Source organism: Equus przewalskii, chromosome 2, assembly GCF_037783145.1.
Source record: "Equus przewalskii isolate Varuska chromosome 2, EquPr2, whole genome shotgun sequence".
NCBI classification, from domain to species: Eukaryota; Metazoa; Chordata; class Mammalia; order Perissodactyla; family Equidae; genus Equus; species Equus przewalskii.
This window is the reverse complement of record NC_091832.1, coordinates 24,339,016-24,363,585: the sequence shown is the minus strand read 5'-3', so window position 1 is coordinate 24,363,585 and position 24,570 is coordinate 24,339,016. Positions and strand designations below refer to the sequence as shown.

Sequence of the window (24,570 nt, the reverse complement as noted above, 5' to 3'; positions counted from 1 at the left end):
CGCCCAGGATCCAACCGGTGAACCAGGGGCCGCTGAAGTGGAGTGCACAAACTTAACTGCTGCACCACTGGGCCAGCCCTCTCATGTATTTGTAATCAACAGAAATTCTTAATTTTAATAGAGTCATATTTAGGCATTGTTTCCTTTATAAGTGTTCTTTGTATCTTTTTTTTTTTTTCAAAGATTGGCCCTGAGCTAACATCTGTTGCCAATCTTCCTTTTTTTTTTCTTTTCCCAAAGCCAGCCCCTGCAGTACGTGGTTGTATATTCTAGTTGTAGGTCCTTCTGGTTGTGCTCTGTGGGATGCCACCTCAGCATGGCCTGATGAGCGGTGCTAGGTCCATGTGCAGAATCTGAACCACCAAACCCTGGGTCACTGAATGAGTGCGCCAACCTAACCACCCAGCCACGAGGCAGCCCCTGCTTTTTTTTTGCTTTAAGATTTTATTTTTCCTTTTTCTCTCCAAAGCCCCCTGGTACATAGTTGTGTATTTTTAGTTGTGGGTCCTTCTAGTTGTGGCATGTAGGATGCCGCCCCAGCATGGCTTGATGAACGGTGCCATGTCTGTGCCCAGGATCCGAACTGACGAAACCCCTGGCTGCCAAAGCTGAGCACACGAACCCAACCACTCGGCCACAGGGCTGACCCCAGCCTCTGCTTTTTGTATCTTAAGAAATCCTTCCTAACCCTTAAGGTATTCTCCTGTGCTAATCTTTTAAAAGCTTTATAGGTTCGCCTTTCACATATAGGTATTTTCTATATCTAGAAATGTTTTTTTAATAAGGTTTGAAGTAAAATCCACTGAAATTTTTTCCCTGTATTGTCCCAGCTGATTTATTGAAAAGTGTGTTGTTTCCTTGCTGATCTAAGTGCCACCTCTTTTATATATGAAATGTCTGTATTTCTTCATTCATTTCACAAATACTTATTAAGCACCTCCTTTGTGCCAGGCACTATGTATGGCTCTGTTTCTGGGCTCTGTATTCTGTTGACTTGGTCTGTCTGTTGACCCATGTGCCAGTACCACAGTCGCTTAATTATAATAGCTTTTTTTTTTTTTGAGGAAGATGAGCCCTGAGCTAACTACTGCCAATCCTCCTCTTTTTGCTGAGGAAGACTGGCCCTCAGCTAACATCCGTGCCCCTCTTCCTCTACTTTATATGTGGGACATGTGCCACAGCATTGCTTTTGCCAAGCAGTGCCATATCCGCACCCGGGATCCGAACGGGCGAACCCTGGGCCACCGAGAAGCAGAACATGCTAACTTAACTGCTGTGCCACCGGGCCAGCCCCTGTAATAGCTTTTTATTAAGTCTTGATATCTAGTAGCATGTCTTCCTACATTGTTGTTTTTTTAAAAAAATGACTTGCTATTTGCCTTTTGTACTTCTGTATAAATTTTAGAATTAATTCATCAAGTGCTACCAACAAATCTACTGGGATTTTGGTTGAAATTTCATCGAATTTATACATCATCTTAGAATTGCTATCTTGAGGGCTGGCCCTGTGACCTAGTGGTTAGGTTCAGTGCACTTTGCTTCAGTGGCTCAGGTTCGGTTCCTCGACCCAGACCTGCACCACTTGTTGGTGGCCATGCTGAAGTGGTGACCCACATACAAAACACAGGAAGATTGGCACAGATGTTAGCTCAGGGCAAATATTCCTCAGAAAAAAAAAGAAAAAAAGAGTTGATATGTTGAGAATACTAAGCCTGTGAATCCATGAAAATGGTATATCTCCATTTGTTTAAGTCTTTTTAAACGTCTTTGTAAAGGCTTCCTTTATAGTCTGTGTTGTGAAATGTTACACATGTACAGAAAAGTGCATGAAACAAAAGCGCAGTTTAAAAAATTGACAGAAAGTAAACACCAACTAGTTCAAGAAGTGGAACATTCCCAGTCCCTCAGAAACTGGCATATATCCCTTCCTGATACAGCTGCTTCTGTTTTCCCAGAGGTAACCAGAATCCTGACTTTTCTGTTAAGTACTTCCTTGCTCTTCATCATAATTTAACTACCTAAATATGTATCCTAAACAATATAGTTTACTTTTGCCAAACTTGAAATAAATGGAATTATACAATATACATTTTTTGTGTCTAGCTGTAGCTTGTTCATATTAATTGCTGTGCAGTATTTCATTGAGGAATATACCACAATTTATCCCCACTGTTGATGGGTAGTTGAGATTTTGGCTGTCAATATAAAGTTTTGTAATTTTCTCCATAAAGGTCATGTACATCTTTTATTAGATTTTTTTCCAAGTGCTTCATTTTTTAATGCTATCATAAATTGTATCTTTTTTTTTTTTTTAAAGATTGGCGCCTGAGCTAACAACTGTAGCCAATCTTTTTTTTTTTCCCCTGCTTTATCACCCCAAATCCCCCCTGGTACATAGTTGTATATCTTAGTTGCAGGTCCTTCTAGTTGTGGCATGGGGGACGCCACCTCACCGTGGCCTGACAAGTGGTGCCATGTCTGTGCCCAGGATCCGAACTAGCGAAACCCTGGGCCACTGCAGCAGAGTGCGCGAACTTAACCACTTGGCCACGGGGCCGGCCCCAAATTGTATCTTTTTTAAATTTCATTTTTAATTGTTTACTGGTGTATAGAGAGGCAGTGCAGTTCTTTTTTATTTAAATATATTTCCAAATGTAGATCTGATTTGTTGTTTCCATGGGCTCTCACCCCTGGTGCTTTGTTTCCTTGTGTGTTTTGGGATTTTTGACTGTGAGGTCATATTTCTTGGAACTTTGCACTGGCCTGGGATGAAGATGGGTCCTTAGAGTGATATTTGCACTTATTTTGTGAAGGAGGCAGCTTTTGAGGTGGGCTTTGTCCTTCAGGGATTTGGGATAGGGATGAATTTCAGAAGGTAGGAAGAGCATGATCACAGACACTGTGGTAGGAAGCTCTGTATGTCTTGTTGAGGAAGAGTTGTTTGTCTGGAATATAATATTTATGAAAGTGGGCAGGGGGGAAATAGATTGGAAAAGGAATCTTGTAAACTCTGCCATGTCAGAGTTTGGAATCTTTTCTTTTGTAACTAGGGAATCATTTAATGTTTTCGAACAGGGCATTGAGTTTTTAAGATTTTTGTGACACCATTATGGAAGATGGTTTGGAAGAGGAAAAGACTGGATATTAATGGGACCAATTAGGAAGGCAAAAAGAATCCAAATAAGAGTTAATTTATTATGGCAACAGATATTTGTCGAGCACCTGCTATGTGCCCTGCACTCTGCTAGTTGCTTAGAATAAAGACAGACCTGCTCCTTGCCTCCCAGAGTAGACCAAGCAAATGTAATTTCTGTGCAGTTTGAATGTGATGATAAGGGAAGTCCCTATAGGTTTCTCAGGGGAGCACTTCAGAGTTATTTAACTGAGACTCCGGGGGTCCAGGACAGCTTTCTGGGGAAATTAACTTTTCAGTTGCAACCTAAAGGTTGAATAGAGGAAGAGAATAGTATTCTAGGCCATAGCATTTGCAAAGTCCTAAAGATGAGAGAGAATTCCCTTGGAGAATTGCAAGTAAAATTGTGCTTGGCAGATTGGTACAATCAATGCCTGAGATAAATTCAGCCCTTCAGACATTTTGTTTAACCCACAAAGTGTTTTTAGGAACTTACGTTAGGGGCCAGCCTGGTGGCGCAGTGGTGGCCTGGGGTTCCCGGTTTGGATCCCGGGTACTTGGCACCGCTTGGCAAGCCATGCTGTGGTAGGCGTCCCACATATAAAGTAGGGGAAGATGGGCACGGATGTTAGCTCAGGGCCAGTCTTCCTCAGCAAAAAGAGGAGGATTGGCAGCAGTTAGCTCAGGGCTAATCTTCCTCAAAAAATAAAGAACTTAGGTTAGTAGCTAACCTTTGAAAAAATGAAATTTAACCCAAAAGATTGGCAGTTGGGCCCAAATTCCTTCATGTCAGTGATCAGCTAGAGCTGTGTAAAGGCTCACACTCTGCTCACCAGTTTTTTGTTTATTTGTTTAAGCACCACATTAGCTAAACTGGCCCTTAAAAGTGCTTTGAATTTGGTGTTCCCTAGGCCAGAGCATAAAGAGAGGGATCCTAGAGAGGTAAGCAGGAACCAGACTATTTTAGTTTTCCAAGCCTGGTTAAAGAGTTTGAGCTTGATCTTGTGAGTAATGAGGCCTTTGAAGGGCTTTTAGAGGGGAGTGACATGATTCAGTTTGAATTTTAAACAGATTACACTGGCTGTAGGATTGAGAATAAATTCACAATTGTTAAGCTTGAGGCTGGGATACCAGTTAGGAGATTGTTGCTATAATCCAGGCCCAAAATGTGGTAGCCTGGGGATGAAGTGGACAGATTTAACAGATATGTTGGTGGTAGTTTCACGAGAAGTTGAATGTAGTAGTTGAGGAAAGAGGAATCAAGGGTGATAGTCTGGCTTCTGTCTTGAGCAACTGGGTGAATAGTGGTAAGAATAGGGAACCTGAGACAGAGGAGCACAGGAGAAGTAATGTGGTGGATGTAGTCAAGATTATAGAGGTACAATGGAAAGGATTGGCAATGGGTTGAAATGGAAGGCAAGAAAGGGTGGAGTTAAAGATGACACTTAGGTTGTTAACCAAAGTAGATGTTGGTATCATTAACAAAAGTTGTGCAGTCATGTGTCGCTTAATAACAGGGATATGTTCTGAGAAGTGTATCGTTAAGTGATTTTGTCATTGTGCGAACATCACAGAATGTACTTACATAAACCTAGATAGTATAGCCTACTACACATGTGGGCTACATGGTACTAATCTTATGGGACCAGCGTCTTATATGTGGTTAGTCTGAAATGTCCTTATGTGGTGCATGACTGTAAAAGAGTAGTTACTAGAAGTTAAGTTAAATTTGAATGCCTCTAGGCTCTCAACAAAAAGTTGTTAGGCCCAGTTGAATTTGAAGTGCCTATAGGGTTCCTTGGTGGAGCTGGCTGGGAACTTATTGGAACTGCGAATCTAGAGCTCAACAGAAATCAAGATATGGAGTGAGAGTTTCGGTAGTCATCTATCTAGAAGGGATAGTCAAAGTGCAGCTTTGATGACATTGCCAAGAGAGTAAAGGGCTTAATATGGTAAAAACAATTTAGTATTTGAAGCCAAGTCTTGCTTCTTTCACTATGGGTGTTTTTTATAGAACAGTATCCATCTTTCAGTCTTATATTCTTCATTATATGTTTGTTTTTTTTTTTTTTGAGGAAGATTAGCACTGAGCTAACATCTGCTGCCAATCCTCCTCTTTTTGCTGAGGAAGACTGGCCCTGAGCTAACATCCATGCCCATCTTTCTCTACTTTATATGTGGGACGCCTACCATAGCATGGCTTCCCACGTGGTGCCATGTCCGCATCTGGGATCCGAACCGGTGAACCCTGGGCCACCGAAGTGGAACGTGTGCACTTAACCACTGCGCCACTGGGCCGGCCCCTTCTTCATTATATTAAGTGAGGATTAAATGAGGGTCAAATAGAACCTGGAGCCAGACCTCTGGGTTCCTATTCCAGCTTGCTAGCTGTGTAACCTTGGGCAAATTACTTAATCTCTCTCTGCTGTAGTTTCCTTACTGCAAAGTGAGGATAATGATAGTATGACCTGTAAAAGGTGGTTGTAAGATCATATGAGATGGCATATGAGTGCCTGAAACAGAGGCTGGCACAGAGTAAAGACTCAATTAATGTTAGCTGTGTATTGAAGATGCTTTATAAACTAAAAAAGTATTGGTAATTAGAAGAGGGTCATCTTTGAAGAAGACTTACTTTTAAGGAATGAGAGGAAGAGAAGAGAATTTTTAAAAAAAGAAGGGTGAATCAGAATGTTGGGATAACCAGGAAATGACCGTGTCAAGGAAGTTATTTTTGTTTTTTGTTTTTTAAAGATTGGCACCTGAGCTAACAACTGTTGCCCATCTTTTTTTAAAATTTTTTTTCTGCTTTTTCTCCCCAAATCCCACCAGTACATAGTTGTATATTTTAGTTGTGGGTCCTTCTGGTTGTGACATGTGGGACACCACCTCTGCATGGCCTAATGAGCGGTGCCACGTCTGTGTCCAGGATCTAAACCAGTGAAACCCCGAGCTGCCGAAGCAGAGTGTGTGAACTTAACCACTTGGCCACGGGGCTGGCCCCTCAAGGAAGTTTTAACGGGGAGGATGTGATCAGAATTGTTGGTGTGATGATGATTTATAAAGGATTTCACATCTATTTCAATTATTAGTCACCCCTTTTTCTTGAAGTCTTGGAGCCATTTGGCCTGTAATTATATATTGTTACATTTAATATTAAAAAGAAGTAGTGGCCAACCCCGTGGTCAAGTGGTTAAGTTTGTGCGCTCTGCCTCAGTGGCCCAGAGTTTCACCAGTTCGGATCCTGGGCACAGACGTGGCACCACTCATCAAGCCACGCAGAGGCAGTGTCCCACATGCCTCAGCTAGAAGGACCCACAACTAAAAATGTACAACTATGTACTTGGGGGGCTTTGGGGAGAAAAAGGAAAAATAAAATCTTAAAAAAAAAATTAAAAAGAAGTAATAATTGGGGCTGGCCCAGTAGCAAAGTGGTGGCCTGGGGTTCATGGGTTTGGATCCCAGGCGTGGACCTACACACCACTCATTAAGCCATATAAAACAGAGGAAGATTGGCACAGATGTTAGCTCAGGGACAATTTTCCTCACACATACACACAAAGAAGTAACAATTTGTAAAGCACTTCACAATTTACAGAGAGATTTAGCAATCTTATCCAGTTCTCACAATTTCCCTCTGAGGTAGATGTTGTTTTCCCTGTTTTTTAGTAAGTGAGGAAATTGAGGCTCAAGAAATGAAATGCCTAAGCAACAGAACTTGAGTTGCAATCTAGGTCTTCTGATACTGAATCTCCTTTGATAATCTTATTTGCTTAATTATATTTCAAATTTCTAATCAGTAATTTCTTTGTATCCTTTACAGCACCTGGCTCAGTGCTGAGCAGATGTAAGTGTTCGAGCCAGACTGAGAGACGACTGGCAGCGGTCAAGAATAACATGCCCTTTCTCCCCTCTGCCCTCTAGCGCCCTCACAAAGCCAATGCTGAGGAGATGACCAAGTACCACAGTGATGACTACATTAAATTCTTGCGTTCCATCCGCCCAGATAACATGTCTGAGTACAGCAAGCAGATGCAGAGATGTAAGTCCATTCTGTTCCCTTCCTGCTCTCAAGCCCCCAGTTGGATCTCCCTTTGACTTGGAGAGGCCCACTCTGCCTCCCCTCTACCTCCCATTCGGCCGACTCCTGCTTCGCCCTGCTTCCCAAGGGTGCCAAAGTGCTGCCTTTTTCTCAAGTCTGGTTTTCCTATTTCTTGATTATAGGGAATAGAGATTGAATTTTGTCTAGTTATGTTCATAACACTATGAATGAGGTTCGTAACTATACAGAACACTGTCATTGTTGTAATGGAAAAAGCCCTGACCTGGGAGGGGGAGACAGGAGATACAGGTCACAGCTCTGACTCCTAACTGGGCAAATCACTTCCTCTCAGATTTTTCTTTTGTAAAATGGACTGCATGTCATCCCATACAACTGTAAGTGCTCTCACTTTGTGAATATTAATTGATTTTATTTATTTATTTATTTATTTATTGAAAGTTTTGATATTATTTTATTTGATTTTTGCACAATATCCTTTCCTTTATCATGAATATTACTTGAGAATTTAATGGCCATTTAGGACAGATACTAGATGATGTAATCTTTGAGTTAAGATGATTCTGGCCCTGCCCCCTGGGACTCGAAACTCAGAACAGGTCCTATCTCAGAAGCTACACTCAGTTTCTAGGAATTATGGGGATTATTTTAGCTATGCGGGGAAAATATGTTCAAATTTGGGAAGAAACTATCACACCTGACTTCTCCCTTGTGTTATTTTAGAAATTATCAATTAGTACCTGAGATTTTGTACAATAAAACAATGTAATAGTATTCATAAGTTTTGATTAGCTTATGACAGTTTATTTTGAAATATCAGGAAATCTGTGGCACTTGTCTCTTGCTACTGGTCACAAGGTAGTCTGATTCCCAAGGCAGAAAGTTATTTATTTGTTAAATAATTGTGCAGTGGTAATGATTACAGAACCACAGAGACCTTCTTTGAGACATTAAGCTTCTTTGCTACCCACAACTCCAGGATCTGCTGCCCCCACTAAGTGACGTATTCACTCTGTGAATCTCAGGGTCTTATTTCCTTCCAAGGTGCGACAGATTCATTCCTTTGCTCTAGATGGCTTTGGGGGTTTCCATAACCTATTTAGCTCAGCGATCAGGCTCCCCTCTCAGCAGAGAGGGCTCTCATTATAAAAGCAGGTTGGTGTTGAAGCAAGAAAATGAGCTTTGATGTCTTGTTTGAGTCCCTTAGCTCTGTCACTTAGCTATTTGTTCTTGGGTAAGTCTCCTAGCCTCTTTGAGCCTTGTTTTCCCTTCTTTAAAAGGAAGACAGTAGTACCTCTTTCTTAGTGGAGCTTGGCAGGAAGAAGTGAGATGACATATTCAAAGCACCGTCAATGAATGGTAGCTTTTGCTATTATGACTTATGACTTTTGTTACTTTCAATTTCTATCAAGGCAGACAAAATACTGTGCCCTCTGGAATGTACAGGTTTGGCTCTGGCTCCCAGTTTGCTCCAATTTTCCTGAAACTAGTATTCTAAAGTTATGCATTAAAAAATTAAGTCTAGGGGCCAGCCTGATGGCGTAGGGGTTAAGTTTGTATGCTCCGCTTCGGTGGCCTGTGATTTGCAGGTTTGGATCCTGGGCACGGACCTAGCACAGCTCATCAAGTCATGCTGTGGTGGCATCCCACATAAAACAGAGGAAGATTGGCACAGATGTTAGCTCGGTGACAATCTTCCTCACACACACAAAAAAAAGAGTAAAAAAAATTAGGTCTGGGATTTTCTCTCATTTAAGATGAGGGTGGGAAGGATGAGGCTCTCTAAGGACTTCAAGGCACCTTACTGACTGGAATTATAGAGTTATAGAGAGATGTCACTTAATGCAGTGCTTCATAACCAAGGGGTCCACAGAGACAATAACAGGGTGTAAGAGCTGAGCTCTTTTTTAAATATTTACCAACACCTAACCTAGGAAATTATACCTGTAATAAAAGACCAAATAAGTCAGGTTTCCTTGCTCTCAGCTAGAATGTAATAAACACTTTATGGTCACTTTGAAACTTTGAGAACCTTGATCAGAAGTTCTGACCTAATATTTAATTAATTTAAATGGAAACATGAATAAATGTAGTTTTTTTGGTAGATAGTGTGTCAGAACGCAAGGCTTGTGGTGGAAACATGATAAAAGGGATTGATTGTGGTAAAATTTGGATACATTCGTGTCCATTTTGTAGATGTATAAACTGAGACCTGGGGAGGTGAAATGACTTTCCCAGGGTCACATAGCAAGGTGGTAGGATAGTAGGATGGAGAATGGAACTCTAGTCTCTTGATTCTGGAGTATTTTTAAATATGTTGCATATAAAATATTTCAGACACACAAAAAAGTATAAAAAACAAAATAATGAACATCCACATACCCACTACCAGCCTAAGGAAGAAAACATTACCAATACAATTGAAGCCCCCGTGGTGCCTCTCCTTGATTGCATACCCTTCTCCCCGCTGCCCCATTGCCACCACCAGCAAGGTCTAAGCACTATCCTGAAGGCCATGTTTAATCCCATACATCTCTTTCTGCAGTATGCTTTTTACTGCCTTCTCTACCTACCTCTGTTCCCCCATCTCTCACCCAGTATCGCTCCCCTTCAGTCTAAAGCCAGCCTAAGAATGAGAAAAGTATTTATAGTAGGAAGAGGGAAAATTCATAGCAAAGTCCTCTCTAGAGCCTCATAGATTAGCCCAGGTGAGGGTCTGCTCTCTCATTTTCCTCTCTTTCCATCTCTAATCACACAGCGTGTTGAGCTGGGAATAATAGGCTGGTCATTTGAACCATATGTTGGTTTGGGGCCTGAAGGAAAATATCTTTTTCTTGCATCTGAAACACTCATTTCCTCCCATGGAGGCTCCACATCCCAAATAGGAGTATAAGCAAAACTTTGGAAACCAAGGCAGGCCAAACCCACTGAAGGAGGATGCAGCCGGAGGGAGAAATTGGTTGCCAGTGGATAAATAGCCTGGCCCCAGGGACCAAAGTTCTTGTTGACACAGCCTCCCAGTGTTTACCCGGTAAGTGGGGGAGAGAGCCACCCACTGCTTACTCCCTTATGCAGGTCATGCTTCCTTGGAGCACTTGTCTTTGCAGGGTACCAGATCAGGGCACCCTCTAAGTTTAGGGCAATGCCACAGGTACTAACTCTTGTGGTTGTTGCAAACCTTGAGCTGCAGCTATGTTTCAAGAGATTACCACAATCCAAGCTGGGCTCTCCTACCCTCCTCCTTGCTCTGCTTTGGGAACCTCTGTTGATAACCGTGGGTGCACTGGGAAGGCTGGGGCAAGAGAATAATGATCTGGCCCCACCCCTGCCTCTAACTTCCTGTGTATCATTGATGTCTCAGCAGTTTCCTTTTCTGTGAGAGGAGACTTGGAGCCTTAAGGTTCCTCTCTACCTCTGTGAGTCTTCTACAACCTTCAGGTGTGCTTCCTTTCCTGTCTTTTTCATTTTATTTGCATTATTGTTTGCATGTGTTTCCTCATTATGTGTTAGTTTGTACTTTTACGCCTTTAGGCCTGAAATAACTTTATTCCAGTTGTCACTTGTGGGTGTAGTAGAAAGAGCACTGGACTGTGGGAATCAAGACACCTGGACTCTGATTCTGGTTCTGCCACTGCCTGGTTATATAACCTTGGGCAAGTCACCTAACTTCGCTGTGCCTGTTTGTTCCTCTGCACGGTGGTGTTGATATCTGTCTTGTCTAGCTCATAGGGTTGTATTGAGGATCAGATGAGATCGTGCATGTGAAATTACTGGGGAAAAGGCCAGAGTATGTCTTCATAGGCTTTTAGGACAGACAGACCAATACTTGAATATTGCCTCTGCTATTTACCAGCATTTACTCGCCTCTCTGTGCCTGTTTCCTTATTTATAAAATAGGACCAAATCCTACCTTAGAAGGTTGTGTGAGGGCAAATCATGTCAGGTGTTTAAAGCATTTAGCATAGTGTCCGGCATGTTGCTAAGTGTTCAGTGGAGGACAGTTAGTTACATAGGTCTCTGTTCTTCACTTCCTTGTTGGTCAGCTGGAGTGAGGCCTAGGAATAAACCCAGGCTGGAATATGAGGCTCGGCTTTTCTCCCTCAAGGAATGAACCAACATTTTTGGAATACTTACTTGCTAAATGCTTCCCCATATAAAATTTCTTTAAGTCTTCTCAACAATTGAGGTGGGTATCATCATTGCTTGTTAGATAATGAGCCAAAGCTTACAGAAGTTAAATGACTTGACCCAATCACACAGCCAGTGAGTAGTAGAGCCTAGACTAGAGCCTCAGCCTGCTGAATCCAAATTCTGTTTTTTTCCATCAGCTTATAAATATGTAAGTAAAAACTAACGGAAATTGTGGGAACTAACTTTTCATTTATGTCTTTCAAGTCAACGTTGGTGAGGACTGTCCGGTATTTGATGGCCTGTTTGAGTTCTGTCAGTTATCTACTGGTGGCTCTGTGGGTAAGAAATATACATCCCTCCTCAAGGGCCGTGCTGGGCTGTACTAGTGAGGTCTGCCTTTTAGGCCACTGTCCCAGTAGGGCTGGTCTGTGACCGTGTAAAATGGTCCTGTGGGTTTTTTACCTTAGGCCTTTAAAATGTCCTCTTGGTTCAGTCCCAGCCCAGGTTCAGTCTCTGACATGGTACTGACAGGTGTCCTTGACCGTCCTCTGCTACCAAGAGATCTTATATTCAGGAATTCCCTGCAGACCTTATGGGATTGTTGAGATGCTGAACATAAAAACAATTTGTGAACTGCAAAGTGCTATAAAAATGGGAAACATCATCATCTGTGTCTTAGAAAAGAGCATGGTAATTATCTTTAGAGGTCAGAAATACTCCCCATATATCTCCCACTTCCATTAGTAACTTTGATTACCTCTAGGATTACTCTAAACCCTTTCTTAACAAATATTTATTTTCCTATGATCATGGTTTTCTGTCCTCCCCCTTCCCTCATGCCTCCCAATATAATCTCAGAAAACAAAGAAGTGCACAGCAAAAAATATTGCTCACAATTACACTCTTCGTAGATAACCATTGTTACCATTTTGGTGTTTACACACCCATTCTTTTTTCTGTTTATATATATCTGGATGTAACTAACATATGTCTGTATTTTACAGAAATGTGTCGCATTATATATATAGTTTTGTGCCTGCATTTTTTACTTAGTAAATCTTTAAAAATTTCTCTGTAGTAGTTTATAGCATGATTTCTAGTGGCTGCATGATTATTCCATGTTATGGACCAATTTCAGTCGATATAATCAGTCCCCTTTTGTTGGATCATTTGGGTTGTTTATGTTTTTATTGCTATTAAAATTACACTGCCACAAATGTACTTACACACATGAGCCTGTATTCCTCCTTCACTTCTTCTTGGACCTGTTTGTACTTTGAGCACCTACTACCTTTGATATCTTCAACATTTTTGACTGTGAATCACAGTAAGAAATACATTTACGCTTGCAGTCCAGGTTACGCATGCACATGGGCACACCCTCTCTAGCTCTGAAGCCCCTTTCACAGAGGAGCAGCTATCTTTACTGCTACTCTGATATTTTTATCTAGTCTATATCATTCAAATATATATATATACTAATCATGAGCCACTGAACCAATTTTAAGGCCTAATAATGGGTTACCAACCTCAGTTTGGAAAGCAGTTGTTCTAGAGTAGCCAGTGTTGTCTTTATTCCCTGTTGAGCTAGGGTGGGAAGCAGAGGACTGACCTGTGAACTGTACTGTACAGCTGTTGAATAGGCAGGTCCGACCTCTCACTGGGTTCCCTGGGCTTCCTGAGGGAAGGGGGAGAGTGGCTTGGTAACAGGCTTGTGTTCTCTCTTCTCATGCCCAGCAAGTGCTGTGAAACTTAATAAGCAGCAGACGGACATCGCTGTGAATTGGGCTGGGGGCCTGCACCATGCAAAGAAGTCCGAGGCATCTGGCTTCTGTTACGTCAATGATATCGTCTTGGCCATCCTGGAACTGCTAAAGTATGCCTGCCTGGCCTTGTCTTTTGGAAGAGCACCTTAGGCCAGGTTCCCACTTCCCTCTCCCCCGGGCTTGCCTCCCTAGTTTGCTTTTCCTAGCGGTGTGTTGGCTAGGATATGTTCGGTGAGTGTCTCTGGCCATCTTCTCCCTGACGGGGTCTTGGTTTGATCTGAGCCCACGGCAAGATCAGGGGCAGGCGCTGCTCAGAACCTGCCTCCAGAGTGTCCTTGTGTGGCTGGAGTTGACCCTGGCTGTAGAGTAGGAAGATCGGACTTGGTCGGCTTGGTCAGGCCTCTGGAGACACCCTGCCGCTCTTCCACCTTCCTTCAGCCAGTTTCCACGTCTCTGGTGCTTAGAGATACCTGAGGGAGGCAGCCAGCCCGGTAAGCTGGGACCTGGCGCCCTTGGCGCGTCCCACTCCCAAGGAGCCCCCAGACCCCTGACCCCCTTCTGATCCTAGGTATCACCAGAGGGTGCTGTATATTGACATTGATATTCACCACGGCGATGGCGTGGAAGAGGCCTTCTATACCACAGACCGGGTCATGACTGTGTCCTTTCATAAATACGGAGAGTACTTCCCAGGAACTGGGGACCTACGGGTGAGAACTCCCTTCAGGGGCCAACCAGCTCACCCTCAGCTGCCAGCTCTAACTCTCCTATCTCATGTCACCAAAAACCACTCCTGCCTCTTCTGCCATTCAGAACACAGTACCCCAGCCTGGGGCACCTGCCATGATCTCCTTCCCTCCCTTATTCTGGAGGAAGGGAATGATGGGACATAAAGGGTTGAGAGGGATAGGGGTTTCCTGACTCATTGCCCTTCTTTCCTGGCCACAGTTGAGCTGCGTTGCACTATTCAGATGTCCTATCATACGGCTTGAATTTTAGGCTAGAAATGTCCAGGTTTTCTCGCATGGGCTATGAATTGGGACCCTTACGGATCATCTGAAGGGCTCTTCACATTTTTAGGTCTCCTTCCCTTTGGCCATCTGACTGAAAGCTACTGACTCTTTCCTCAGAAAGTACATGAATTTTGCATCTGATATCGAATACCAATAGACACCTCCCCTTACTGAAGCCCATCCGTGGACCTCAGGATAAGGATACTTGGAAGCTAATTCATCAGACTGTTCTATCATGCTTCTATTAGCATGAATACAGTGAAACCAGCCACTTTGGCATGCCAGTAGCCCTTGAGTGAAAAAGTGACTAATTCAGTTGTTTACTATGGCAAGCATTAGAATCACTGAGCATTTACCATTTTGAAGAACTCTTCTTGCTTCTCTACTTCTCGTCCATACCTCCCCAGAGAGGAGAGCTGGGTAGAGGAGTGAGCAGTAAAGCTCTCTTGAGAGGAAAGGGTTGTCACGGGATGGGTGTTATTTCTGTGACCTGCCACCAGCCAGCTTTTTCCAACCCAATCCAAGGTGGAGGTGTTGTGCTGTGGGGTAGAATATTCCATCTCTGGCTCCATAAACGATTCTCAGTCAGGGTGCAGGTTCAGTGGTGTATTCAGAGATGTGAGCTAGATTTACCAGTGAGGGGAATGGTACTAACCAAGGTACCCCTGCTCTGTGCCTGGCCCACCTCCTGGGCCCAGCTTGTCTCTCAGAACCACTGCCTCTTTCCTTAGCCTTCCAGCCCCCATCCTTGAACTTCTTCCTAGCTTCATTTTTCAGTGTTACTTTAATGTCCCTCTTAATTAGGATATTGGGGCTGGCAAAGGCAAGTATTATGCTGTTAACTACCCGCTCCGAGATGGGATTGATGACGAGTCCTATGAGGCCATTTTCAAGCCGGTAAGTGGCTTATCCACCACCTGGGCTACAAATGGGATTGGTCTAAGGGAGGGGTGGCAAAGCACCGCCAGCACACCTCAGGGCTGCCTCCCCACTGAGAGGCTGCTTGGGAAATGAGAAGTGTTTCAACCCTGGATTGCATGCTGTGTGGTAGGGGAACAAAATTTACCCTAATATTTATCGATGCCTTCTGGGGGTCAGGCACTATTGGGTGTAAGACTATCTAGGACATGGTCTATGCCCTTGAAGACCTCGCAGTCTGTGGTGTGGGAGGCAGGCACAGACCCAACAGCGTGTGGTCAGGACTGTTTTTGAGGGAGGAACAGAGGAGCGAGAGACGCACTGCTGCCTGGGCTGGGGAGGGAGTAGTCAGAGCTGAGTTCATAGAGGTGGTGACATTTGAGCTGGACCTTGAAAAATGAGGAGTTAGCCATGTGAAGAAGCAGGTGGGGGCTGGAGGGGAGGAGGGGCATTCAGAGGGAACAGCACCAGCAGAACCACAGAGGTGCCAATATGTAGCTATATGTAAGCCGGTGTGATGTGTGGGAGAAGTGTTGAAGGATGTGGTAGAAAATGTATCTTGAGGTCAGTATTTCAAAGGGAGCCTTGAATGCCATGCTGAGGGGTTAAATCTTCGCCTGTAAGCAACGAGGAACCATTACTAGAGTATTAATCTAATAAAGTTAGGTAGTCACTCAGCAAACACCAACTGCCTACTATGTCCCTGTAGTAAGGGCAACAGAGAAGCCCACGATATACAAGCGTGAAGTGCTTCCTCACAGTATAAAGCTCAAAGTCTGTAGGACCAAATGGGTAGAATAGATGCAACTGAGGGTCAGAAAGGCTTCCTAGAGGAAGTGGCACTGGAGCGTGGGCAGCGAAAGAGGGAAAGATTTAGGGAGTCAACAGGCTGTCTGTTCTAGGTTCAGTGTTATCAGAGCTAGAAGCCTCTTGGAGATGCTTTCAAATTGGAAAACTGAACCAAGTGGGGAAATGAGAACCCCAGGCTGATGCTCCCTTTTCTCTACTATCCACATGAGGGAGAGGGGAAAGGTGGGAGTGGGTGATAAGGAACAGAAGACAGTGCTGCAACCACCCTTTTCAGCCCCAAACCTCACATAGCTTTACTTGAGGCTGGTAGTGACCAGGATGTGTCCTTTTAGGTCATATCCAAGGTAATGGAGATGTTCCAGCCCAGTGCAGTCGTCTTACAGTGTGGCTCTGACTCCCTGTCTGGGGATCGGTTAGGTTGCTTCAATCTGACCATCAAAGGTGAGACCAGGAAGCATAGCGGTGCGGGGACAGGGTCCTGCTGGGCACTCCTGTAACCCAGCACCCCTCCTCCCACCAAAGGGCACGCCAAGTGTGTGGAATTTGTGAAGAGCTTCAACCTGCCTATGCTGATGCTGGGAGGCGGTGGCTACACCATTCGTAATGTTGCCCGGTGCTGGACATATGAAACGTCTGTGGCCCTGGACACAGAGATCCCTAATGGTAATAGCTCCGGGATGAGAGTGGGCTGGGCGGAGCTGGAGGTCATGGATCCTCAAGTTAACAGCCCTTTCCCACTGGCCTTGACCTCTCTTCTTCTGGTACTAGTCATTGATTCTCTTGCCTATCCTCTGTGATTGTCAGACCATAGCATCAATTTTTCCTGAGTCCTTTTTGACCCTCTCTCGTCTCTCCCTGCTTGTGGTCTGGACAAAATTATCAGTGGTTATTTATAGCTTTGGAATTCTTACTCTATAGGGTAACCAGGGAAGTGAGTGAGGGAGTGCTCCCAATGAGCATTGCCTAAATTCTTCTAAACCGGGGCCTGGGCCTTCTCCTCATAGTAAAATACACACACACACACACACACACACACACACACACACACACACACACACACACACACCCACCCACCCACCACCACCACCCCCCCCCCCCCCACTGGTGTGGAATTGGAAAATGCCTTTAAAAAGATTGAAATCCTATAGGCACCCAAGTCTCACCCTATCTCAGAGGCATTCCTCTCTGTTTAATAGTTGGGCTAACAGGTCCAGATAAACCTAACCACTGCTTTTCTCAGAGTCCCATGGTGGCCAGGTCTCTTAACTCTCTTATCCCCTGCCCCAATTAGAGCTTCCATACAACGACTACTTTGAATACTTTGGACCAGATTTCAAACTTCACATCAGTCCTTCCAATATGACTAACCAGAACACTAATGAGTACCTGGAGAAGATCAAGTGAGTATATCCCCAGACACCCTGTGATTGAACATCCCAGGCTCTGGTTTGTCCCTAACCAGAGCCTAGCCACCCTCTCTACCATTGGCCATAGACAGCGACTGTTTGAGAACCTGAGAATGCTGCCCCATGCACCTGGGGTCCAAATGCAGGCGATTCCTGAGGATGCCATTCCAGAGGAGAGTGGCGATGAGGACGAAGAAGACCCTGACAAGCGCATCTCAAGTAAGACCCAGACCCAGGGGCCTGTACCTTCCCAGTGAGTAGGCAGCTCTGACTTCCCTCTATCATTCCTGGTTCCATATTCTTCCGCAGCTACCCACTAGTTAAGAAACCCAGGTTCCAATGCCTAAAGGAATAATTTAGGGAATCTGAGTTCCTTTTCTTGGTCCCCTTCCCTTGGTGTCTCTTGGAGGACATGCAGGGAATCACTGGGCACAGACCCCGAGATAAAGAGTCATCTGCTCTCTCACCCATATTTTCCATTGCCTCCCAGTCTGTTCCTCTGACAAACGAATTGCCTGTGAGGAAGAGTTCTCTGACTCTGATGAGGAGGGAGAAGGCGGTCGCAAGAATTCTTCCAACTTCAAAAAAGCCAAGAGAGTCAAAACAGAGGATGAAAAAGAGAAAGAGCCAGAAGAAAAGAAAGGTGGGTTTGGGTTGGGTCTTGAGCCCCAGCCCCTGGAGGAGGATGAATTTATGTAGGGCAATGGGAGGAGGGAGCTTACGCAGGCCCTGCCAGCTCCTTTGGGGCTTCCTCAGCTCCTTAGGCCTTTCAGTGCCTCACAGAAGTGGCAGGGCCCACAAAAGAGTGAAACTCGATTCGTCATCTCCACTGGCTAATTGAGCCCTGCCAGCCTCAGAGCCAGGGACATGCCTGGGCTCCCCGCGGTCAGGAGCATGGCTCTCACGTACCACCCAAGCCCTTTTCCGAGTCTTCACCCGTTTCCCAGGGGGCTGCCTCCGCCCACCGGGTTCAGGCTCTAGCAGGCTGGGAAACCGGTCCGACTTGTTTGTTCTCAACAGGGCTCACTGGGAGGATCTGGAATGGACTTTTCTCTTTCGTATGTCCATTGAGCTATAGTGTTGGGGAAGGGGTTTCAGGGTAAGTGAAGATCCTGGAGGTCTTTCCAGAGGGGCTGCCCTTGGCCATCCCTGCACTCTTATGTTCTAGAAGTCACAGAAGAGGAGAAAACCAAGGAGGAGAAGCAAGAAGCCAAAGGGTGAGGAAGGAGCTGTCATCTCCCTGGCATTGGAGCACCAGCCCCTTTGTCCCACCATGCCGAGAGGGAAGGCACAGGGACAGCTGGTCCAGCTTACAAAGGCCTCTTTCAGGGACCAGTGTGTCTGTCTCTGCAGTTCTAGGCAGAGCTAGGAAGCCCCAACCCTCAGCAGTCACCTGGGCAGCCGGGGTCCTGTGGAAGTCATTGTACCCACACTTTTGCATCAAGGCCTCTGGGGTGGGTTATCTCATGTGAATCTTTGCTCTCTCCACAGGGTCAAGGAGGAGGTCAAGTTGGCCTGAGCAGACCTCTCCAGTTCTGGCTTCTTGCCAAGTTCCCCCCTTTTCTCCCACAACCCCTCAGATTTTATATTTTCTATTTCACTGTGTATTTATATAAAAATATATTAAATATAAATATCCCCAGGGACTAAACAGGAACCAGGGCCCTGAGCCCAGGGCACACGTGCTGGGTGAGCTTTTCTAGTAGCTGCCTTGCCACCCATCCTTCCCCAGTTTTTAATTTTGAACCATAAAGGGTGTCAGGTCTGGGTGGAAGGGATACTCTTAAGCAGCCATAAGACAAAATCCTGAAATGCCAAGTGCCTGCTTAGTAGCTTTGGAAAGGTGCCCTCATTGAGCATTCTAGAAGGGGCGGCTGGGTCTTCAGGGACCTTCTGTTCTTTTCAGGCTCCTTAAGGTAACATCAGACATTTTTAGATTGGTTCTGTTCTTATACCTTCCCACTGGTCCCAAGTGAGCCCAGAAACTCACACTGCCTGCCCTCTGTCCCCCTACAATTCTGCAGGTGGAGATTGGTAGTTTCCTTCTTGAGATGCTATTTTCATTTTTGTGCGAATCTTTGTAATAAAATGGTACATTTCCGTACCCTCCTGAGCGTGTCTCCTAGCAGTATCCCTGTGTTGATTTTGACTCCACTCCCCTGCCCTTCTGGGGTCCATGAGGATCTGGATAACCCCTCAACAGAAGAATCCCACAATTTACCTGTCTTCTTAATCTCTCCCTCAAGGTTTGAGGTTAACCAGTCTTCTCACCCTGCCCCCAGAAGACCACTCATTAAAAAGCACCACTAAAGGGACGACATTTATTCCTTTTCCAAATGTTACAGTAAAACCAGGTGGAAGAGAATGGTTTTATAGCAGTTAGAAAAAAAAAAAAAAAGTACAAATCTGGGGTTTGGCCATTAAAAGTTATTTACAACAATGGGAGGGGAAAAAAAGACAACAAGAAGTTGTTTCACATTACAGACCTCCCCCCACCCCAAAGCCTAATACTTGCTTGCCAAGTCAAAAAAGACACAGTTGATTCACAAGCTGGAGGTTTGAACTTGAGTAAGACATTTATAAAAACCTAGACAGGGCAGTGTCCTCCCCAGCCCAGGTGCCACTAGGCACAGCACAAGAGACTAAAAACTCAACAGGGGGAGGCCGGACACTCAGGGTTTGGGAGTGTAGGCACCCCACATCTGGCTCAGGGATTTGGGGAGTAGAGTAAACAAAACCTAGTTGGAAAAGAATTGGGGAAGAAAACCAGCAATTGCCTTCTGCAGGGGTGGGGACAGGGAAGGAGGTAGGGCCAGGGGCAGGAGCATTTCACATCACTAACCTAACTTGGGAAACTGCAAGGGACCATCTTCAACTGGCCTTAAGAGGAAGACCAGATGGGATGATGGGAGAATCCACAGGAGGGAGAGGAGGAGAGGGAACGTGGCTGGGAGGGGGCAACAGCCCCGTCCTTTCTGGGCACAGGAAGGCAGCCAGGGTGCCAGGTCCAGGCAGTGACCTCACAAGGACAGCACAGTTTTTGCAGCTTAGAGATCACCCACCTGCCCCCACCCAGCTACTCATTCTCCTCGCTGGCCGGTGTAGGGCCACTCTCTGGCCCCGAGGGAGTGGACTGCTCTGCAGCCTGGGGCCCTGCCTCCTCTTCCGCGTCTCCTCCCTTGGAGGCAGCACTAGCCTCTGCCCCCTTGGCCTGGGGCTCTTGGATCTCGGGGGTGGTAACAGCCTTCCCTTCCTGGGCAGTGCCTTCCTCGCTGCAGGCACCAATCTCCCCCTGCTCCTGCTCTTCCTCTGTGGGTGAGGAGGCAGAGGAGTCACCCCCACCCTCCTTCCGATTTCTCTTGAAGGACAGGCCACTCAATTTGAAAGGCTTCTTGAAAGAGAATTTCTTCTTCTTCTTGGGGGTCTCCTTGGGGGCGGCCTCCCCCTTGGCCTCAGCGCCCTGGCTAGGGGGTGCTGGCTCGATGGCATCGCCTGTGGCCCCAGCTGCTTCCTCTGTTCCGTTCACGGGGGGCGACTCCCCTTCACCCTTGGGGGATAGATCTCCATTGCTTTTCACGTGGCCATTCTCCTGCAGGGCAGAGGAGACAGCAATGAGGGCCGGGGCTCTACACCCTGCCCCAGTCCCCCTCTCGTCCCTTACAGACAACGGGATCCCGGCTCGTTCTACTGCAACCCCAGAGGCTGGCGGTAGCCTCACCCCACACCCGGGATCCCATCAAACATCCCCCTCCTGCCCCTCGCAGGCCGCGGCCGGCAGGAGGCGCTGGGGTCCCGTGGCCCCCCACCCCCCTCCCCCGGGGCGCGCTCTCTATTCCGCGCAGAACCGCTCGCGGCCGCGGATCCCGGGCGGGCGAGCCGTGCCAGCCCATATTGGGCGGGAAGCCGCCCCGGGGCGCTGCTCCCGCACCTGGACGGCCTGTCGTCCCAGCCTCCTGCTTTGTGTGAACAGTCCCCCACCCACCTCAGGCTCTCCCCACATCTCGACGCCCCCCTAAAAAAAGGCCGTGGGCCCGAGGTCGGGTCTGCGGGTGGAGTGCCCTCCTCTCCGGGTACCCGCCCCGCGGCCCCTGGGCGCCCCCTTGCGCGGCCCCGCAGCGCCTTTGTTCCCCGCGCGGCGCTCGGGGCGGCCGGGGGGCAGCGCCGGGGGCCGGGGCCGCGAACAAAGAAGGCGGCGGGGCCCGGCCGGCGCCCCATCCCCGCCCCTCCCCTTGCTTCGCCCGCGGGGGCTGCGGCGCCGAGAACAAAGGGACCGGGCGGGGGAGGGGGCGCCGCGTGTCCCGGGCCGGACAAAGCGCGCGGCCCCGGCCCAGGGCCCGCGAGGCGGCGAGGGGCGAGAGAAGGGGGCCGGGCCGGGCCGGGCTGAGCGCACCCACCTGTCCGTTGGCCTTAGCGGCGGAGGCGCCTGCTGCCTCCTCGGCGGTCACGTCGCCCCGGGGAGCCTTGGAGCTCTGGCTGCCCATGATGGGAGGGGTCTGCTGGGGGGCGCCCGGAGCCGCCCCGGGCTCGCGCCGCAGGGTAGTTCGGCCGGGTCGGCCCGGCCAGCGGAGGGGTGGGGCTCGCGCCGGAGGGGGAGGGGAATCGGGGGGAACCGAGCTGCACCCCCGCTCCGCGCCCGACCCGTAAGCTATACCCGCCGCCGCTCAGCTCCGCGCCAGAATGCCGCCCGCCGCCCGCCGAGCTGCCTATATATATGCGCCCCGAGCCCGGGGCGGGGCCGGGCATTTAAATGAGCGCCCAATCGAGGGGCGGAGGCGGGCTCAGGTCTCAAGCCCCACTTGCGCAGTGGGCGACGCCGGCGGTCTGGTCCTCTCAATCCACACGACTAGCGGGGGCAGGTGGGGTCCCGTGTGGGAAGGAGAGAGGCGGGTCCTTCAGCCGGCTGGACAGAGTGGGGCTCCTAGAGGACAGGAGAGAGAGCAATCAACCCATCCTCTCACGGCCCACCTCTCAGGGTGGACGCCCAACACCTGGAGGGCCCCCCATCTCCTTGGTCCTGCACTGGCTGGCCCCTGTCAGTCTCCCCCTAGAACTCTTCGAAGGGCCCACATGCCCAGACTCGTCAGACGGCTAGTCCTGAGTTGCGCTCTAGAGAATGTGGTCATAGAAGCCGCAGGGCCCCCGCGCTGGGATCTGCGCCCCCTAAGGCCCGGAGACCAGTCGGAGGTCCCACCCACGTCCCTGCCTACCTGGCCTGGTCAACCTCGGGAGTCTGACCCGCCGCGGGGTCACTCTGGTCAGAGTAGTGAGGCCTGTCCCTACTCCCTTCTCTCAGTCCCTTGGTGGCCCATCATAACAAGCCCCCAAAGATAAGCTGGCCCTTGGTCCTTCCTGCCCTCAGCATGAACTCATTACAAAACCCAGTCTGGGGTGGTCCTGTGACCTTGAAGAGCATCTTCATCCCCATTTGAAAGCTGAGGAACTTGAGGCTCAGAGAGACGTTGACATAACCTGCCTGACTAATCTGCTCCTCTACATCAAGGCCCCCCAGAGGCAAGCACAGGAACCCCAGGAGGGGGCTCAACAAACCTTAAAACATTCCAGTTCCTGAAGAGGAAGAGTGGGACATCACCAAGGCTCCCTCCACACCTGGGATACCCCCTTGCCAGCCCACACGGCAGCCCAGCCCAGCCTCCTGCCCTACCTGAAAGTGAGGGAGCCTGGAGGCACGGCAGGGTTGGGGTGGCCGAAGACTCCCAGCTCTAGTCCTCTGCCACTTCCCCTTCTCTTGCCCTGGACAGGCCAGTGGGAACCCCAGAGTCCTAGCTGGCCCCGGATGTGCCCGCCCTCAGCCCCCAGGAGGAAGAGGATGGGGGCTGGAGGAAGCACAGTGTTGCAAAAGCAAGGCAGTGTCCTGGACAGCTCACTATGACCCCTCTCCCTCCCTCCTCCCTCCCTCCCTCCCTCCTACGGATATGGCTTCCTGGGAGACCTGAGGCTCTGAGGTGTGGAGACACTCCAGGGCCTGAGAAATCAGGAACTCCTCACGGATCTGACCACAGAGGGGCGGGGGAGGGCTGAGGTGGCTTCTCCATTCAGCACTTGCTCTTGTATCCGCCATCCGCACCCCGACTCTGAGACTACAGAATGCTCTCAGCTCCATTAGACCCCTCCTCCCCTATTTTATAGACTGGGACACGGAAGTTCAGAAAGAGAAAGTGGCATGCTGAGGGGCACGTAGCAGATACCAGTGGCTGAGGGTGAGAGAGTCAAGGAGACCTGCTAAAATAGGCTGGGGGCTGTACGGAAACCCCCGGAAGAATGCTCCTTTGAGATTTGGGGCTGCCTGGTCAGAGTGGGAGGCAAAGAGCTTGGTTTGGGGCAGTGCAGCTCACTCACAGGACAGTGACTTCTCCACCCACCACCACTAAGGGATGGACGTCGTGACCTGCATCTCTGTCTTGGCCACAATAGGGAATCCACAATGCTGCCAGGCGCTGCCCGCACCGGCTGGCAGGGCTCAGATGGAGGGTGTGTAAGTCCTGGAGGGGTTGGGGTTAGAGGTTAAGAGCAGATCCCAGGGCTCCCGATTTCCAGGCGCTGCCCTGAGGGCATGAGAGGCAAATTGCCTGGATGATTCCAGGAGGAGGCAGGAGCATCAAGGCTAAAGGATTCTAAGTCTCCAGAGCCCCAGAGGGAGCCTCATCCACAGGGGAGCCCCTGCATCTCCCACCAGACATCACAGGGGGCTGGGGAGGGGGCGCCTGGGAGCCCAATTCCTCAGCAAATCTAGGTCCCTGCAGAATCCGCCTTCGGGAAGAGGGAAGAGGCTTAGGATGCTGCGGGGCGGCCGAAGAGGGGGTGGGTACAGCAACCCCCGGTGGCCTCCTCCGTCCACACTGCGGCTCCTTCCTCCCCAGCTGCTGCCAGCCCAGACAATGCGCCCATTGTTCTGCGTCTCCAGGGGCCTATGTGCAACTGTGTGTGTCTGTTTTTCTCTGTGTGTGACTGTGTATTGCTCTGTATCTGAGAGACTTTGTGACTCTGTGGGTGTGTGTGTGTGACCAGGTGTGTACATTTGTGGTTGTGTGCGTCTGCATCTTTGTTTGGCTGTGTGTATTTAGGGTGAGAGAGAGAGGCTTGATGACTCTTGGTGACTCTCTGAGACTTTCTGGGTGTGTGCCCGTCTGTCCCTGTGTATTGGTGACTATGAATGTGATTGGGTGTATAACTATGAGTGTGTGTGGCTGTGTGAGAGAATATCTATGAGTGCGTGGAGGGAAGAGTGTCCCCATGTGGCTGTGTCTCAGTGGGTCCCTGAGGCTGTGGTGGTCAGAACCTTGGAGAGGTGAGCTTTTGCTGGGACAGAATGGCAGGG

At 48.2% G+C, this 24,570-nt stretch overlaps 2 protein-coding genes across 3 annotated transcripts in view; one reads left to right on the top strand and one right to left on the bottom strand.

The window, feature by feature from the left end:
• The window catches only part of HDAC1 (histone deacetylase 1), a 31,098-nt gene extending 11,751 nt beyond the window's left edge, over window positions 1-19,347 (top strand). The window contains exons 3-14 of the mRNA XM_070610402.1: window positions 7,055-7,172; window positions 11,586-11,660; window positions 13,059-13,197; window positions 13,656-13,797; window positions 14,905-14,997; window positions 16,161-16,269; window positions 16,351-16,491; window positions 17,120-17,228; window positions 17,323-17,453; window positions 17,725-17,877; window positions 18,403-18,451; window positions 18,726-19,347. Coding sequence (XP_070466503.1) covers window positions 7,055-7,172; window positions 11,586-11,660; window positions 13,059-13,197; window positions 13,656-13,797; window positions 14,905-14,997; window positions 16,161-16,269; window positions 16,351-16,491; window positions 17,120-17,228; window positions 17,323-17,453; window positions 17,725-17,877; window positions 18,403-18,451; window positions 18,726-18,753 — 1,287 coding nt within the window. The 3' untranslated portion in view covers window positions 18,754-19,347. The remainder of the gene's footprint in view (window positions 1-7,054; window positions 7,173-11,585; window positions 11,661-13,058; window positions 13,198-13,655; window positions 13,798-14,904; window positions 14,998-16,160; window positions 16,270-16,350; window positions 16,492-17,119; window positions 17,229-17,322; window positions 17,454-17,724; window positions 17,878-18,402; window positions 18,452-18,725) is intronic.
• Window positions 19,348-19,541: 194 nt separating this feature from the next.
• On the bottom strand, window positions 19,542-23,122 carry MARCKSL1 (MARCKS like 1). Of its 2 annotated transcripts, none has more exons than XM_070610403.1 (3): window positions 22,897-23,122; window positions 21,629-22,152; window positions 19,542-20,823 (listed from the first exon to the last, which is right to left on the bottom strand). In XM_070610403.1, exons 2-3 carry the CDS (start codon window positions 21,713-21,715, stop codon window positions 20,311-20,313), a joined length of 600 nt encoding a protein of 199 aa, XP_070466504.1. In that variant the 5' UTR covers window positions 21,716-22,152; window positions 22,897-23,122; the 3' UTR covers window positions 19,542-20,310. The 2 variants fall into 2 exon arrangements, with proteins under 2 accessions (XP_070466504.1, XP_070466505.1); XM_070610404.1 differs by having other exon boundaries at window positions 22,782-22,959.
• Window positions 23,123-24,570: the final 1,448 nt, after the last annotated feature.

Excerpts from the sequence above, each read along its gene's own strand:
- MARCKSL1 (XM_070610403.1), bottom strand. The coding sequence starts at position 21,715 with ATGGGCAGCCAGAGCTCCAAGGCTCCCCGGGGCGACGTGACCGCCGAG. Across the intron at positions 20,824-21,628 it reads CCGCTAAGGCCAACGGACAG|GAGAATGGCCACGTGAAAAG; the intron begins GTGGGTGCGCTC and ends TCTGCCCTGCAG.